General features: G+C 44.7%; 1 protein-coding gene across 1 annotated transcript in view; it reads right to left on the minus strand.

Annotated features, from left to right (window-relative positions):
• Positions 1-5,163: 5,163 nt before the first annotated feature.
• Positions 5,164-17,622, minus strand: part of LOC121555698 (amyloid protein-binding protein 2) — a 28,519-nt gene continuing 16,060 nt past the window's right edge. The window contains exons 3-13 of the mRNA XM_041869530.2: positions 16,750-16,901; positions 16,343-16,466; positions 15,994-16,162; positions 15,762-15,851; positions 15,140-15,207; positions 12,764-12,869; positions 12,350-12,474; positions 11,628-11,713; positions 8,049-8,239; positions 7,713-7,878; positions 5,164-6,245 (exon numbers count right to left, since the gene is read on the minus strand). Of these exons, the coding sequence (XP_041725464.1) occupies positions 5,983-6,245; positions 7,713-7,878; positions 8,049-8,239; positions 11,628-11,713; positions 12,350-12,474; positions 12,764-12,869; positions 15,140-15,207; positions 15,762-15,851; positions 15,994-16,162; positions 16,343-16,466; positions 16,750-16,901 (1,540 nt within the window). The 3' untranslated portion in view covers positions 5,164-5,982. The remainder of the gene's footprint in view (positions 6,246-7,712; positions 7,879-8,048; positions 8,240-11,627; positions 11,714-12,349; positions 12,475-12,763; positions 12,870-15,139; positions 15,208-15,761; positions 15,852-15,993; positions 16,163-16,342; positions 16,467-16,749; positions 16,902-17,622) is intronic.

The following is a 17,622-nucleotide window of genomic DNA, read 5'->3' on the forward strand; positions in this document are numbered from 1 at the left end:
ACTCATTATTTTATACAGACAAAACAATTCTGTTCTGAACATACAATGTAATTTTAATTGGAGGAGGCACAGGAGTTCAGTAATATCATATCCACCAATCATGACTAATTATCCCATATGCTCTCTGTTTATTTGGCTCAGGAGTTTGACATCATCGTCTGACGTGTGGTGGGGGTTCACTCACTGGCACTGCTTCATTGGTTGTACGAAGCAATCCAGATCTGTTTGTGCCATCGTGTCAACGCCTTGGCATGACAAGGCGGGGCATGACGGCACAATCAGACTGGTAGCCAAGCTAGCAATGCACTTTATAATTTTCCTTAAAACATTCCAATTAAAGATCTTTGTTGTGTCTTGGGTTTTCTGGCCCCGTTTATACCTGGTTCTAACTTGCGTCCTTAGTTCTGATCTTGTCCACATTCTGATTGTGCCGACATTTTTAGACGAGGTGTAGATGATTAAGACACACGTTGTGACCTGATTGTGATCTGATCTTCCTGACCACCTCCGGAGGTAGTGCATTGTGTCTGGATATCTTACAAGTCTGGACAGAGAAACCATTTACACTGAACAAAAATATATAAAACGCAACGTGCAACAATTTCAACGATTTTACTGAGTTACAAGTTCATATAAGGAAATCAGTAAACTGAAATAAATTCATTAGGCCCTAATCTATGTATATCACATTCTGATTGGTTGGGCCTTGGGAGGGCGTGGGATGGCATAGGCCCACCCACTACGGAGCCAGGCCCACCCACTACGGAGCCAGGCCCACCCACTACGGAGCCAGGCCCACCCACTACGGAGCCAGGCCCACCCACTATGGAGCCAGGCCCACCCACTACGGAGCAAGGCCCACCCACTACGGAGCCAGGCCCACCCACTACGGAGCCAGGCCCACCCACTACGGAGCAAGGCCCAACCAATCAGAATATGTTTTTCCACACAAAAGGGCTTTATTACAGACAGAAATACTCCTCAGTTTCATCATCTGTCCGGGTGGCTGGTCTCAGACGATCTCGCAGGTGAAGAAGCAGGAAACATTTATTTTATTTCAGCTCATGAAACATGGGACCAACACTTTTCATGTTGTGTTTATATTTTAGTTCAGTATAAAATCATAATTATTCCACCCCCTAAAATCACTGACAGGTGGCACCATTGACTGATTACATCAATGTGTCTTACAATAAATAAATAAATAAATATCATTTTGAAAGAATATAAATCATTTGCATAAAGGAAGGAAATCTGGTCACAACATATTTGTGAGAAAGCATTTAGAGCTGCATTTTGATATTGTAATGTAACATAAATAGTTGTGGATTGGAGATGTAGTGCCTGGTGGTGTTCCTCCGTTACTATGGCATCAGTGTATTGAATCTGATCCTGGTGGTGTTCCTCCGTTACTATGGCATCAGTGTATTGAATCTGATCCTGGTGGTGTTCCTCCGTTACTATGGCATCAGTGTATTGAATCTGATCCTGGTGGTGTTCCTCCGTTACTATGGCATCGGTGTATTGAATCTGATCCTGGTGGTGTTCCTCCATTACTATGGCATCGGTGTATTGAATCTGATCCTGGTGGTGTTCCTCCGTTACTATGGCATCGGTGTATTGAATCTGATCCTGGTGGTGTTCCTCCGTTACTATGGCATCAGTGTATTGAATCTGATCCCTTTATGCCTAGTATGTAAATTACTATCATCTTAGCAACTAAATGCACAGCTGGGGTAAGAAAAAACATTTACACTGAATATAAATATAAACGCAACATGCAACAATTTCTGAGAGTTACAGTTCATGTAAGGAAATCAGTCAATTGAAATAAATAAATTAGGCCCTAATCTATGGATTTCACATGACTGGGAGTACAGATATGCATCTGTTGGTCACAGATACCTAAAAAAAAAAGTACGGGCGTGGATCAGAAAACCAGTCAGTATCTGGTGTGACCACCATTTGCCTCATGCAGCGCGACACATCTCCTTCGCATAGAGTTGACCCGGCTGTTGATCGTGGCCTGTGGAATGTTGTCCCACTCCTCTTCAATGGCTGGGCGAAGTTACTGGATATTGGTGGGAACTGGAACACGCTGTCGTACACGTCGATCCAGAGCATCCCATACATGCTCAATGGGTAACATGTCTGGTGAGTATGCAGGCCATGGAAGAACTGCGTTATATTCAGCTTCCAGGAATTGTGTACAAATCTTTGCGAAATGGGGCCGTGCATTATCATGCTGAAACATGAGGTGATGGCGGCGGATGAATGGCACGACAATGGGCCTCAGGATCTCGTCACGGCATCTCTGTGCATTCAAATTGCCATCGATAAAATGCAATTGTGTTAGTTGTCCGTAGATTATGCCTGCCCATACCATAACCCCATCGCCACCATGGGGCACTCTGTTCACAATGTTGACATCAGCAAAAAGCTCGCCCACACAACGCCATACACACTGTCTACCATCTGCCTGGTACAGTTTAAACTGGGATTAATCCGTGAAGAGCACATGTCTCCAGCGTGCCAGTGGCCATCGAAGGTGAGCATTTACCCACTGAAGTCAGTTACGATGCCGAACTGCAGTCAGGTCGACCCTGGTAAGGATGGCGAGCACGCAGATGAGCTTCCCTGAGACGGTTTCTGACAGTTTGTGCAGAAATCCTTCTGTTGTGCAAACCCACAGTTTCATCAGCTGTCCGGGTGGCTGGTCTCAGACGATCCCGCAGGTGAAGAAGATGGATGTGGAGGTACTGGGCTGGCGTGGTTACACGTGGTCTGCGGTTGTGAGGCCGGTTGGATGTACTGCCAAATTCTCTAAAATGACATCCCTATATTAGAAATTAACATTAAATTCTCTGGCAACAGCTCTGGTGGACATTCATGCAGTCAGCATGCCAATTGCATGCTCCCTCAAAACCTGAGACATTGTGTTGCGTGACAAAACTGCACATTTTAGAGTTGCCTTTTATTGTCCCCAGCACAAGGTGCAGCTGTGTAATGATCGTGCTGTTTAATCAGCTTCTTGATAAGCCACACCTGTCAGGTGGATGGATTATCTTGGCAAAGGAGAAATGCTCACTAACAGGGATGTAAACAAATTTGTGCCCAACATTTGAGAGAAATAAGCTTTTTGTGCATATGGTACATTCCTGGGATCTTTTATTTCAGCTCATGAAACATGGGACCAACACTTTACATGTTGTGTTTATATTTTGGTTCAGTATAGATAAAATACAGAATTCTAAGTCATCAAAACATGGTACACGGTGTCACAGATTTGATTTGGTAGAAGAATACAACATCTAGGGACTCGAAAGACAGAAATGCACTTCCACTCTTTTTTAGAGCTCACAGCTTTATTTAGCTTTTTCTTCCACTTGTCATCAATCTTTATCAAGCCAGGGAGTCCCCTCCCCCATCCTCAACCCGGCTGGTCTCCTGTTCCCTTTCGCACACAGCAGGTCACATTGTGGACCACCAGTCTTGTCACATGATGCACACACACACACACACACATCTTTATAAAGGTCTTCCCTTACATTCAGAAGATGACATTGCAAAGTTGTCTATAATATGTCTGGGTCCGTTCTATTTCATACCCTCCACAGTTCTAGAATAGATGGTTAGTTCTAGAGAGTGGTCAGTTGGTCATTTGAGGAGACCTTGGAGCAGCCTGCTGGCCAAATGGTCCCTGGCAGGTAGGTACTGTAGGTCTACTCCAATAGTTAAGGTATTGGGGTGATGTCAAAGTCTGTGATGCTTGCCAACAGACAGGTTGTTACATTGGAAGGAAGCATTAAGAAGAGGGGTTGGGTGGTGGGGGGGTTTAGAAGCAAGCATAGAAGAGTACATGGAGCCAGAGAAGGGCAGAGCACTGTTGTAGCTGGGCGTCCTTTAAGGGCTAAGGCTTGGACTTCAGCACGGGGAGTAATAACACTCTGCTGCTGCAGACACACTTACTACAAGCACAAAACGGACATCCAACAGATACCTACAGCGCTTCGCACTGAGGAGAAGGAGAGAGAGAGCGAGAGCGAGAGCGAGAGCGAGAGCGAGAGCGAGAGCGAGAGCGAGAGGTAGAGAGAGAGGTAGAGGAGAGAGAGAGAGAGAGAGCAAGGCCAAGCTTTTTTTGTTATATATAAAATAAAAGACGAAATGAAAGAAAACATTGGCTTCACAGTTAGACAAAGGTGTGACATGTAATCTAGCGAATGTGAAAATGCTGTGGCATTCAACCCAATCGTCACCCCCTACTTTCTGAAGGCTTCATATTAAAACGCTGTGGCATTTAACCCAATGTCACCAACTTTCTGAAAGCTTCATCTCTCCACTGCTACACACTTTCAATGTGGTTCTGAAGAGGCAGGCAAGGTGAGGATTGCTTGTAAACTCACTCCAATGTAAAAAGAGTGGCCCGGAAAGGCCCGGAAACCCTTTAATTGAGACTGTAGGATGGTGACGATTGACCACTTTGAGGTCTCCCACCTCGGTCACAAATCAATTTGGCTCATCCTTCTGAAACCATACCGTAGGGCTTTAAAACACACTTTGCATAAATTATAATATCGGCATTTCAATTAAGCTATGTCAGAACTACGCTGCACGTAAAGCAATATTAAATGAAACAAAATTAAAAAAATTAAAAAAAGAACTAGTCGTGTGTCTAGACTACAGTAACAATAAACCCACTGGTCCTTGTGTGTTCCACTGATTACAGTCCCCCTCCAATAATGGTCCAAAAAAAATAAAGTGTATTTCTTTAAAAGTCAAATCTATGCTTCAAAAAAGGACCACCAATACTTTCCTGAGGACCAAAGAGTTCATCCGTAAAATGGAACTGAAGTGTTTTGTTTTCAGAACGCAACAAACTGATGGGATAATAAATCTGTAACATTGTCCACTGTAGGAGTCGCAACAAGCACATGACCAATGATGTATATAAACCCTGGATTGCTGATGCTATGTATTGGCCAATGAAAGTCTTTGAAGCCGTCGGTCGGCCATATTGCCACTCCCCAGTAGCAGCAGTCCTCCATAGGAATGAATGGAATTCTACAGTATTTCAATTAAATGTTTCAAGGACAAAATTACATGTATTTAGGCATTTTTGTTGTTGTAGCGGGGACAGTAATATTAGAACTTTCAGAAAATTATACTTTGAGGAAAATGTTTTATTTGTACATTTGTATATTTAGCTCACATAATCTAATCTAAAAGTATGCATTAAGGGGTCTATAATATAATAAACGTGGCAAAAACTAATGTAGACATTAACTAAATGCATTTCTATAACTTCCTAAATATATTTTCTTACAACGGTTGGGGAGTGCCAAATTGGAGGCACGTGGCTTCAACACAGCACAGTCATCTAGTGTATATATAAATCATTGCACATTTTGTTTAAAATTGCCCTCCTTTGTGGTGACACCTGGGGAGGGACGTTGGTAGAAACATTTCTCAGTCTGTATCCTAAATGGCACACTATTCCCTATATAAAATGTACTACTTTTTAACCAGGGCCCATTGGAAATACTCCCGCTGTTCCCACTACGTAGGAAATAGGGTGCCATTTGGGGACGCATCCCCAGTCACTGGTGTGTGGTCCCCGTGGCCGTTGAGTGACTACGACGAGGGGGGCTGTGGGGGCAAAATAACACCGTAGGGTATTCCATGTCTCCAACAGAGAGAGAGAGAGCGAGACACAGTGAATTCTCGTGGTGGTCAGAGCTACACTGGTTCAGATACAAAAGAAGTCGTCAAAACCCAAAGAAAAAAAAAAAAAAGGCAAAGAAAAAAATGTAACTAAAAAAGGGTTTGTGAGATTTCCATGAAGAAACACAAGTATTTTTTGAAAATCTCTGTTCTCTTCTTAAAGTCAAATAAATAGTTAGCTCCTTGGATTGGATTGGTGTGAGGGGGTTGGTGAACCAGTCCCATCCTGGATGCTCCTTGCTGTGTGTGTGTGTGTGTGTCTCAGCCCAGGCAGGGTCGTGTGGGCCCATATCTCTGGGCCAGTAGGAAGGCCTGTACCACCTCCTGTGTCTGCTGGGGACTAGTATTAACATCCTCCAGGGCATCTGCCACAGCAAACTGCCTGTCCCTGAGTCGGTTCCAGTTAGACAGAACGTTGTGGTACTCAAACACCTTCTCATAGTTCCCTACTGAGTTGTAGAGCTTGATCAGACCCCGGTAGTCATACTCCAGACCGCTGTAGCCCTCACCGAATAGTTTCTTACCTGACGGGAAAGATACACAGGTAAGAACAAACACAGAGATAAAGACCTAATACTTTAATGTCAAAAGTGGAAGAACAATTCTAACATTTATAAAAATAAAAAATAAACACTAGCTTGATTAGATAAGTATTCAACCCAGGAGTCACCTTTGGCAGCGATTACAGCAGTGAGTCTTTCTGGGTAAGTCTCTAGAGCTTTCCACACCTGGATCGTAAAATATTTGCCCATTATTCTTTTTAAATTCTTCAAGCTCTGTCAAGTTGGTTGCTGATCATCGCTAGACAGCTATTTTCAAGTCTTGCCATAGATTTTCAAGCCGATTTAAGTCAAAACTGTAACTAGGCCTCTCAGGAACATTCAACATCGTCTTGGTAAGCAACTCCTGTGTAGATGTGGCCTTGTGTTTTAGGTTATTGTCCTGCCGAAAGCAGACTTAACCAGGTTTTCCTCTAGGATTTTGCCTGAACTTATTCAGTTTCTTTTCATCCCAAAAAACCTCCCTAGTCCTTGCCGCTGACAAGCATACCCATAACATGATGCAGCCACCACTATGCATGAAAAAGTGGTACTCAGTGATGTGTTGTGTTGGATTTGCCCCAAACATAACGCTTTGTATTCAGGACAAAAAAACTAATTTCTTTGCCAATTTGTTTTGCAGTATTACTTAAGTGCCTTGTTGTAAACAGGATGAGTGTTTTGAAATATTTTTATTATGTACAGGCTTCCTTCTTTTCACTCTGTCATTTAGGTTAGTATTGTGGAGTAACTACAATGTTGTTGATCCATCCTCAGTTCTCATATTACAGCCATTAAACTCTGTAACTGACTGCTGGAGTGATGCAGAGATGGTTGTCCTTCTGGAAGGTTCTCCCATCTCCACAGAGGAACTCTGGAGCTCTGTCAGAGTGCCCATCTGGTTCTTGGTCACCTCCCTGACCAAGGTCCTTCTCCCCCGATTGCTCAGTTTGGCCGGGCGGCCAGCTCTAGGAAGAGTCTTGGTGCTTCCAAACTTCTTCCATTTAAGAATGATGGAGGCCACTGTATTCCTTGTGACCTTCAATGCTGCAGACATGTTTTGGTACCCTTCCCCAGATCTGTGCCTCGACACAATCCTGTCTCGGAGGTCTACGGACAATTCCTTCGACCTCATGGCTTGGTTTTTGCTCTGACATGCACTGTCAACTGTGGGACCTTATATAGACAAGTGTGTGCCTTTCCAAATCATGTCCAATCAATTGAATTTACCACAGGTGGACTCCAATGAAGTTGTAGAAACATCTCAAGGATGATCAATGGAAACAGGATGCACCTGAGCTCAATTTCGAGTCTCGTAGCAAAGGGTCTGAATACTTATGCAAATAAGGTATTTCCGTTTTATATTTTTAATAAATTTGCTAACATTTCTAAAAACCATTTTTCGCTTTGTAATTATGTACATACAGTACATACATACATATACACACTTACCGATGGCGATGGATCGTCGGTAGAGTCTCTCAGCGTCTTCATACTGGTTCATGTCATAGTTATAGAGAGAGGCCAGATGACCCACAGACAGAGCCACCTCATAGTCCTCCTGCCCCAGCAGCTGTTCCTTGATCTGGATAGCTTTGATGTGCATCTCTTCAGCCTCCTACAACACACACCGTGTTTAAAAATGCTATCGAGAGAGGTAGGATAAGATGATGTAGATGAGAAATAGCGGTAGAGAAACTGCTGCCTCCAGGGGCTGCAGCACTTCCCACCGGACACTAGTGTGTGTGTGTGTGTGTGTGTGTGTGTGCGTGTCTCGCCCCCTCTGACCTTGAACTTCCTCATGGACTGGTAGAGCCGTCCCAGGTTTCCGTAGTGTTTGGCTGTCTGGACGTTGAACTCTCCGAAGGCCTTCTTGGCCAGCTGCAGAGAAGACAGGTGCAGGTCATAGGCCTCCTGCAGCAGGCGCTCCTCTGTCTCCTTGTTGTGGCAGTCGATGGCTATCTCCTCCAGGATCAGAGCTGGGGAGACAGTATATAAAAACTCAGCAAAAAAAAAAAAGAAACGTCCCTTTTTCAGGACCCTGTCTTTCAAAGATAATTCGTAAAAATCCAAATAACTTCACAGATCTTCATTGTAAAGGGTTTAAACACTGTTTCCCAATGCTTGTTCAATGAACCATAAAACAATTAATGAACATGCACCTGTGGAACGGTCGTTAAGACACTAACAGTTTACAGACGGTAGGCAATTAAGGTCACAGTTATGAAAACTAAGGACACTAAAGAGGCCTTTCTACGGACTCTGAAAAACACCAAAAGAAAGATGCCCAGGGTCCCTGCTCATCTGTGTGAACGTGCCTTAGGCATGCTGCAAGGAGGCATGAGGACTGCAGATGTGGCCAGGGCAATAAATTGCAATGTCCGTACTGTGAGACGCCTAAGACAGCGCTACAGGGAGACAGGACGGACAGCTGATCGTCCTCGCAGTGGCAGACCACATGTAACAACACCTGCACAGGATCAGTACATCCGAACATCACACCTGCGGGACAGGTACAGGATGGCAACATCAACTGCCTGAGTTACACCAGGAACGCACAATCCCTCCATCAGTGCTCAGACTGTCCGCAATTGGTTGAGAGAGGCTGGACTGAGAGCTTGTAGGCCTGTTGTAAGGCAGGTCCTCACCAGACATGAGCGGCAACAACGCCGCCTATGGGCACAAACCCACCGTCGCTGGACCAGACAGGACTGGCAAAAAGTGCTCTTCACTGACGAGTCATGGTTTTGTCTCACCAGGGGTGATGGTCGGATTCGCGTTTATCGTCGAAGGAATGAGCGTTACACCGAGGCCTGTACTCTGGAGCGGGATCGATTTGGAGGTGGAGGGTCCGTCATGGTCTGGGGCGGTGTGTTACAGCATCATCGGACTGAGCTTGTTGTCATTGCAGGCAATCTCAACGCTGTGCGTTACAGGGAAGACATCCTCCTCCCCCATGTGGTACCCTTCCTGCAGGCTCATCCTGACATGACCCTCCAGCATGACAATGCCACCAGCCATACTGCTTGTTCTGTGCGTGATTTCCTGCAAGACAGGAATGTCAGTGTTCTGCCATGGCCAGCGAAGAGCCCGGATCTCAATCCCATTGAGCACGTCTGGGACCTGTTGGATCGGTGGGTGAGGGCTAGGGCCATTCCCCCCAGAAATTTCAGGGAATTTGCAGGTGCCTTGGTGGAAGAGTGGGGTAACATCTCACAGCAAGAACTGGCAAATCTGGTGCAGTCCATGAGGAGGAGATGCATTGCAGTACTTAATGCAGCTGGTGGCCACACCAGATACTGACTGTTACTTTTGATTTTGACCCCCCCTTTGTTCAGGGACACATTATTCCATTTCTGTTAGTCACATGTCTGTGGAACTTGTTCAGTTTATGTCTCAGTTGTTGAATCTTGTTATGTTCATACAAATATTTAAGTATGTTATGTTTGCTGAAAATAAACGCAATTGACAGTGAGAGGACGTTTCTTTTTTTGCTGAGTTTATGATTACACATAGGTCTACAAGTTTGCCACAGCACACCACCAACACCAACACAATCTGGCCCTGAGCCAGAAACAGTCAATAACATCTCAATAATCCTACTAGGAAGAGTTGTATTAGAGGAAGTCAGATAGGACCATGCGGTTTCTCCTCATCTCATGACTGACTGTGGTCATAGCAGCGTTACAGAGACACTACATAGCCGTGTTACAGAGACACTACATAGCAGTGTTACAGAGACACTACATAGCCGTGTTACAGAGACAGTGTTACAGAGACACTACATAGCAGTGTTACAGAGACAGCGTTACAGAGACACTACATAGCAGTGTTACAGAAACACTACATAGCAGTGTTACAGAGACACTACATAGCCGTGTTACAGAGACACTACATAGCAGTGTTACAGAGACACTACATAGCCGTGTTACAGAGACACTACATAGCAGTGTTACAGAGACACTACATAGCAGCGTTACAGAGACAGTGTTACAGAGACACTACATAGCAGTGTTACAGAGACACTACATAGCAGCGTTACAGAGACAGTGTTACAGAGGCACTACATAGCAGTGTTAGAGACACTACATAGCAGTGTTACAGAGACACTACATAGCAGTGTTACAGAGAGTGTTACAGAGACACTACATAGCAGTGTTACAGAAACACTACATAGCAGTGTTACAGAGACACTACATAGCCGTGTTACAGAGACACTACATAGCAGTGTTACAGAGACACTACATAGCCGTGTTACAGAGACACTACATAGCAGTGTTACAGAGACACTACATAGCAGCGTTACAGAGACAGTGTTACAGAGACACTACATAGCAGTGTTACAGAGACACTACATAGCAGCGTTACAGAGACAGTGTTACAGAGACACTACATAGCCGTGTTACAGAGACACTACATAGCAGTGTTACAGAGACACTACATAGCCGTGTTACAGAGACACTACATAGCCGTGTTACAGAGACACTACATAGCCGTGTTACAGAGACACTACATAGCCGTGTTACAGAGACACTACATAGCCGTGTTACAGAGACACTACATAGCAGTGTTACAGAGACACTACATAGCCGTGTTACAGAGACACTACATAGCAGTGTTACAGAGACACTACATAGCAGCGTTACAGAGACAGTGTTACAGAGACACTACATAGCAGTGTTAGAGACACTACATAGCAGTGTTACAGAGACACTACATAGCAGCGTTACAGAGACAGTGTTACAGAGACACTACATAGCCGTGTTACAGAGACACTACATAGCAGTGTTACAGAGACACTACATAGCCGTGTTACAGAGACACTACATAGCCGTGTTACAGAGACACTACATAGCCGTGTTACAGAGACACTACATAGCCGTGTTACAGAGACACTACATAGCAGTGTTACAGAGACACTACATAGCCGTGTTACAGAGACACTACATAGCCGTGTTACAGAGACACTACATAGCCGTGTTACAGAGACACTACATAGCCGTGTTACAGAGACACTACATAGCAGTGTTACAGAGACACTACATAGCAGCGTTACAGAGACACTACATAGCAGCGTTACAGAGACAGTGTTACAGAGGCACTACATAGCAGTGTTACAGAGACACTACATAGCAGTGTTACAGAGACACTACATAGCAGTGTTACAGAGACACTACATAGCAGTGTTACATAGACACTACATAGCAGTGTTACAGAGACACTACATAGCAGTGTTACAGAGACACTACATAGCAGTGTTACAGAGACACTACATAGCCGTGTTACAGAGACACTACATAGCCGTGTGATTGACTCAGATGTTCGAGCTAGGAGTGACTCAGCAGTTAGAATGGTGGAATGAATTACCTTTGACCCTCTTGGACGAGGCCAGCAGTAGATGGTCTTCAGGGAGAATGTGAGTTATGATGTCTATGGCACGTTCTGCGTGGAATCTGGAGAAACAAACAGAACGCTTGGGTAAGAGGCTGACACTTAGACACACTTAGACACAAAGAATCCACAACATTTCCAAGAAAACGGATTACTTTAGGAAGTACTGGGTCTAGGTATTGGAGGTTAGGAAATGGGGCTAACTACAACTGACCAAATCAACAGTAGCAACATACACGTGAAGGGTGGCGCTGGTTTTGCCACACCACAAATGACAGACAAAGCGCTACAACCCTTCCTCTAGTCCTTCTGTCAGCTATATCTTCAGAATGGACTATTCCTAGTTCCTATTCCGTCATAATGCTTCAATTCCTATTACATGGCACATGGCCAGAGCATTACACCTACAGTAACCTTGAATGACTTAAGACTTCACAGTACCAGCAAACTATAGCAGCATGGAAACCACGGAAGTATTATTCAAGGCTGCGTCCCAAATGGTACACCCTATTACCTTCATAGTTCACCCCTATTATTGTCAAAAGTAGTGCATTATATTAGGGAATAGGGTGCTATTTAGGATGCAAAAAATAGTATTCTGGCATGTCTAAAAGGGAGTCTAATGTAATTATCTAGCAGGGTCAAACTCAGTCCAGGAATAGCAGAGGGACGAGGATCGGGGGGTTGTAGCTACTCACAGCGCGTTGTCAAATTTCCCAGAACTGTACTGGTGTACGTAGGAGGAGTAGGCCAGGTCCTCGTGAGCCGTCGCTACGTGGATGTTCTTCCCCCCGAATACAGACTGCCTGATGTCCAGCGCCGTCTGCACACGAGAGAGAAACCAGCATCTGGCTGGGTCCCAAATGGCGGTCTGTTCTCTATGCAGTGAACTACTTTTGACCATTACGGTCTCACACCAGGGAGCTAACTAATGAGGATTTTAGGGTTGCAAAAAATTCTGGTAACTTTCCCAAAATTCCCAGGTTTTACTGAAATTATTTCCTGCTTTTTCCCCTCCTGATTCCAGGAATTGTCCAACCAGGATTTGGGGAAAATCTGGTAATTTTGGTAAAGTGTTCGTGAAATTTTGCCACCCTAAATGAATGACCCACCTGGTAGATGGCCACTGACTGGCAGATGTTATCTACGTTCAGTAGGTAGAAGCCATAGTCTAGCAGAGCGTCTGAGTATTTGGGATGCTTATGTCCAAAATGCTCCCTGAAATAGAGTGATCCAGGCATGTGAATAATTATAGAGAAATGGAATCAGTGGTTTACCTGTTTATTATTAATAGAGAGATAGAGATATAGATAGAGAGATAGAGAGAAAGAGAGAGAGAGAGAGAGAGATAGATAGAATATACTGGATAAAACATTAGGAGCACCTGCCCTTTCCACGACAGACTGACCAGGTGAAAGCTATGATCCCTTATTGATGTCACTTGTTAAATCCACTTCAATCAGTGTAGATGAAGGGGAGGAGACAGGTTAAATAAGGATGTTTAAGCCTTGAGACAATTGAGACATGGATTGTGTATGTGTGCCATTCAGAGGGTGAATGGGCAAGACAAAATATTTAAGTGCCTTTGAACAGGGTATGGTAGTAGGTGCCAGGCGCACCGGTTTGTGTCAAGACCTGCAACGCTGCTGGGTTTTTCACGATCAACAGTTTCCCGTGTGTATCAAGAATGGTCCACCACCCAAAGGACATCCAGACAAATTGACACAACTGTGGGAAGCATTGGAGTCAACATGGGCCAGCATCCCTGTGGAACGCTTTTGACCACCTTGTAGAGTCCATGCCCCAACGAACTGAGGCTGTTCTGAGGGCAAAAGGGGGTCCAACTCAATATTAGGAAGGTGTTCCTATGGTTTGTGTACAGTCGTGGTCAAAGGTTTTGAGAATGGCAATTTGCATATACTCCAGAATGTCATTAAGAGTGATCAGATGAATTGCAATTAATTGCAAAGTCCCTCTTTGCCATGAAAATGAACTTAATCCCAAAAAAACATTTCCACTGCATTTCATCCCTGCCACAAAAGGACCAGCTGACATCATGTCAGTGATTCTCTCGTTAACACAAGTGAGAGAGTGTCGACGAGGACAAGGCTGGAGATCACTCTGTCATGCTGATTGAGTTAGAATAACAGACTGGAAGCTTTAAAAGGAGGGTGGTGCTTGAAATCATTGTTCTTCCTCTGTTAACCATGGTTACCTGCAAGGAAACACGTGCCGTCATCATTGCTTTGCACAAAAAGGGCTTCACAGGCAAGGATATTGCTGCTATTAAGATTGCACCTAAATCAACCATTTAATCGGATCATCAAGAACTTCAAGGAGAGAGGTTCAATTGTTGTGAAGAAGGCATCAGGGCGCCCAAGAAAGTCCAGCAAGCGCCAGGACCGTCTCCTAAAGTTGATTCAGCTGCGAGTTCATCTGCACGCACAGGGAGGCGAAGACTTTTGGAGGACAGACAGGGAAGCGAGGAAGCCACTTCTCTCCAGGAAAAACATCAGGGACAGACTGATATTCTGCCAAAGGTACAGGGATTGGACTGCTGAGGACTGGGGTAAAGTCATTTTCTCTGATGAATCCCCTTTCCGATTGTTTGGGGCATCCGGAAAACACCTTGTCCGGAGAAGACAAGGTGAGCGCGACCATCAGTCCTGTGTCATGCCAACAGTAAAGCATCCTGAGACCATTCATGTGTGGGGTTGCTTCTCAGCCAAGGGAGTGGGCTCACTCACAATTTTGCAGAAGAACACAGCCATGAATAAAGAATGGTACCAACACATCCTCCGAGAGCAACTTCTCCCAACCATCCAAGAACAGTTTGGTGACGAACAATGCCTTTTCCAGCATGATGGAGCACCTTGCCATAAGGCAAAAGTGATAACTAAGTGGCTCGGGGAACAAAACATCGACATTTTGGGTCCATGGCCAGGAAACACCCCAGACCTTAATCCCATTGAGAACTTGTGGTCGATCGTCAAGATGCGGGTGGACAAACAAAAACTCCAAGCATTGATTATGCAAGAATGGGCTGCCATCAGTCAGGATGTGGCCCAGAAGTTAATTGACAGCATGCCAGGGCAGATTGCAGAGGTCTTGAAAAAGAAGGGTCAACACTGAAAATATTGACTCTTTGCATAAACGTAATGTAATTCTCAATAAAAGCCTTTGACACTTATGGAATGCTTGTAATTATACTTCAGTATACCATAGTAACATCTGACAAAAATATCTCATAACACTGAAGCAGCGAACTTTGTGAAGACCAGTACTTGTGTCATTCTCAAAACGTTTGACCACGACTGTATATATACTGTATATAACACACCGAGGTGGGCCAACCTATAAAATGATTTATAAAGGATTAAACAATAGTTTATAAACAGTTTATTTTAAATGTATAGATAGGTTATAAAGGATACTTTAATGTAAAGTGTTACCATAAAAAGGAGTCTATTAAAAAAAGCAAGTCTTACCGTGCCAGAAAGACGGAGTGTTTGATCAACTGTTCGGCTTTCCTGAACTCCCTCTTCACAACACAGGCCTGTTAAAAGACACACAGCCAAACAGACATCACAAATCACCATTTACGTTTCAAAATGGCAACCTAGTCCCTATAGAGTGCACTACTTTCGACCAGAGCTCCACGTAGACCCTGTATATCTTTATCTAATCAGACTTGCCACAACTGAAGTTCCTTCTGGAAAAATAAAGTCGTTCTGTTCTGGCTGTTCTCTATATTACCTCCAGAGTTGTTCTGCTGTCAGCCACAGACACAAAGGCCAGAGATGGGAAAACTGCTGTACTGTATGGATACAAGGCTAGTTCCTTGCCGAGAGCAGGGGACGGAGTAGGAGTGATGTTATCCTTTAGCAGACACTAATATTTCCATATCGTCTCAACAACACTGTCTCCATTATATTTCACCTGTGTCCCAAACGGCACCCAAATTCCCTACATAGGGCACTACTTTCGACCGGAGCCTGGTGAAAAAAGTAGTATGCGTCCCAAATGGGCCCTGGTCTAAAGTAGTGCCCCTACGTAGGGAATAAGGTGCCGTTTGGGACACAGCCACCGTCCCCATGACATTTCTGTTACCTTGGAGGCTTGCCTGAGGACGTCCACCACCACTTTGACAGGCAGGCCCTCAGTGATCTCCTTCATGGCCTCTATGCACCAGCTGTATGCCTGACACACAGGAGCAGGAACCAACCAATAGACTCATCATTTACATTTTCGGATAAAAAAAAAAAAAAAAAAAAAAAAAAAGTTTTTTTTTTCTTCTTAAATTATCCGAAATATTTTCTGTTGAAATAAGAGGAATGTCTACCTCATCGTAGTGACTCTTAGCGAAGAGCAAGGCACACAGCTCTCCATACAGGGCCGCTTTGTTGGCCTGGTGGCCGTGTTTGGCTAGTTTGTCCATGTAGGACTGGGCCAGCTTGAACGTCTCTTCTCCCTGGTGGTACTTACAGTTCCCATTACGGACATGGAGCAGCCTGAGGAACAAGGACACCACAGAGAAGAGGTGAGAGGGGGAAAGAGGCTCCTGTACCTACCCGCAATGAGTCAAATGAAACGGAGCTAGCACTGGTTGGTGCAATAACGCCTTTATTCATAAACTATGACAGACAGCCAGACAGGAACAGACAGACTGCCAGCTGGCCAGCCAGACCTACCTGACGCAGCACTCCACAGCTCGGTACCAGTGCAGCACCTCGTCGTGGAGCGTACACAGCTGCAGGCACGACAGGAACACCTTCTCTGCATCACAGTACCAGCCTGCGTCAGACAGGAAGCCACCTAGGGACAGAACCGACCATTCCAACAAAAGAATCAACTGGGTTAACCTCCCAGAAAAAGGCTCAGACCACAGTATGGCGTGGGCGTTGCAGGTCGTCTTGTTTGCAGTTGCACCGAGTATCTCAGAAGATCGATAAGATAGCCCATTTTGTACGTCCCAAATGGCACCGTATTCCCTATATAGTGCACTACTTTTGCCCAAAAGCGCTATGAGTTCTGGTCAAAAGTAGGTAAAAAAGGGTGCTATTTGGGACACAGCCCGAGACATTACAAGCTTGTTCACCTAAAATGAAGCCGAACTGAATGGCCTTCTCTTTGACGTGGGCGTCTGACTCAGCGATGTAGGAGCAGCGGCGACTGAAGGAGTTGGCCAGTACGGAAGCCACCTTCACCCCATGGTCCATCAGTGCCTGGAAACAGTGGTGCAGCAGGTGCCTGGTAGGACGGACAGAGCAGGGAAGGATTTCTAAGCTTTCATTTGACATGTTTAGTTATAGAAGCAGAGGAAAGGCAGAAGGGTCTACGGATGAGTCGCATGTGTGTTGAGAGCGGGGAGTGGTACCACTAAACCATGGCTCTGCCACCCAAAAGCAGAACAGACAGTTTAACACATTAAAACGTTGATATGATCAACGTCAATTCCAATTAGAACTGCCATTAGTCTGAAAGGCCTGGGGACATAGTGGTTCAACACCACATGGCAGGGACCTCACGATACGATATCATCACTGTACTTAGGTGCCGATGTGACATGTATTTTGCGATTCTCACGATACTTACGATTCTGTGTATCGCGATTCTCACGATTCTATATGTATTGCGATTCGATACTGTGATTTTATTTGCGATTCAATGTCCCAAACATATTGCTGACCAGATGTCTGCTGCAGAGAGACGACAGGATGAGAAAATGGAAATCCTGGAATTAAAGTGCTGAAAACATGTTGGCTCACTACTTAAAAAGAAGATGGAGAACAAGCTATAAGATAACAAATACTGGAGTTTTGGCGTAGGTAAAACTGACTAGCGCTAGCTAACGCAAATTGTATTTGTTGTTTTTTTACAAATCGTTACTTGGAGTCAAAGTATGGATACAATATCATCTAAAATAATATTGCGATATGTAACTGTTTCGATGTTTCCCCCCCATCACTAG

The sequence above is a fragment of the Coregonus clupeaformis genome, unplaced genomic scaffold, assembly GCF_020615455.1.
Source record: "Coregonus clupeaformis isolate EN_2021a unplaced genomic scaffold, ASM2061545v1 scaf0172, whole genome shotgun sequence".
NCBI lineage: Eukaryota > Metazoa > Chordata > Actinopteri > Salmoniformes > Salmonidae > Coregonus > Coregonus clupeaformis.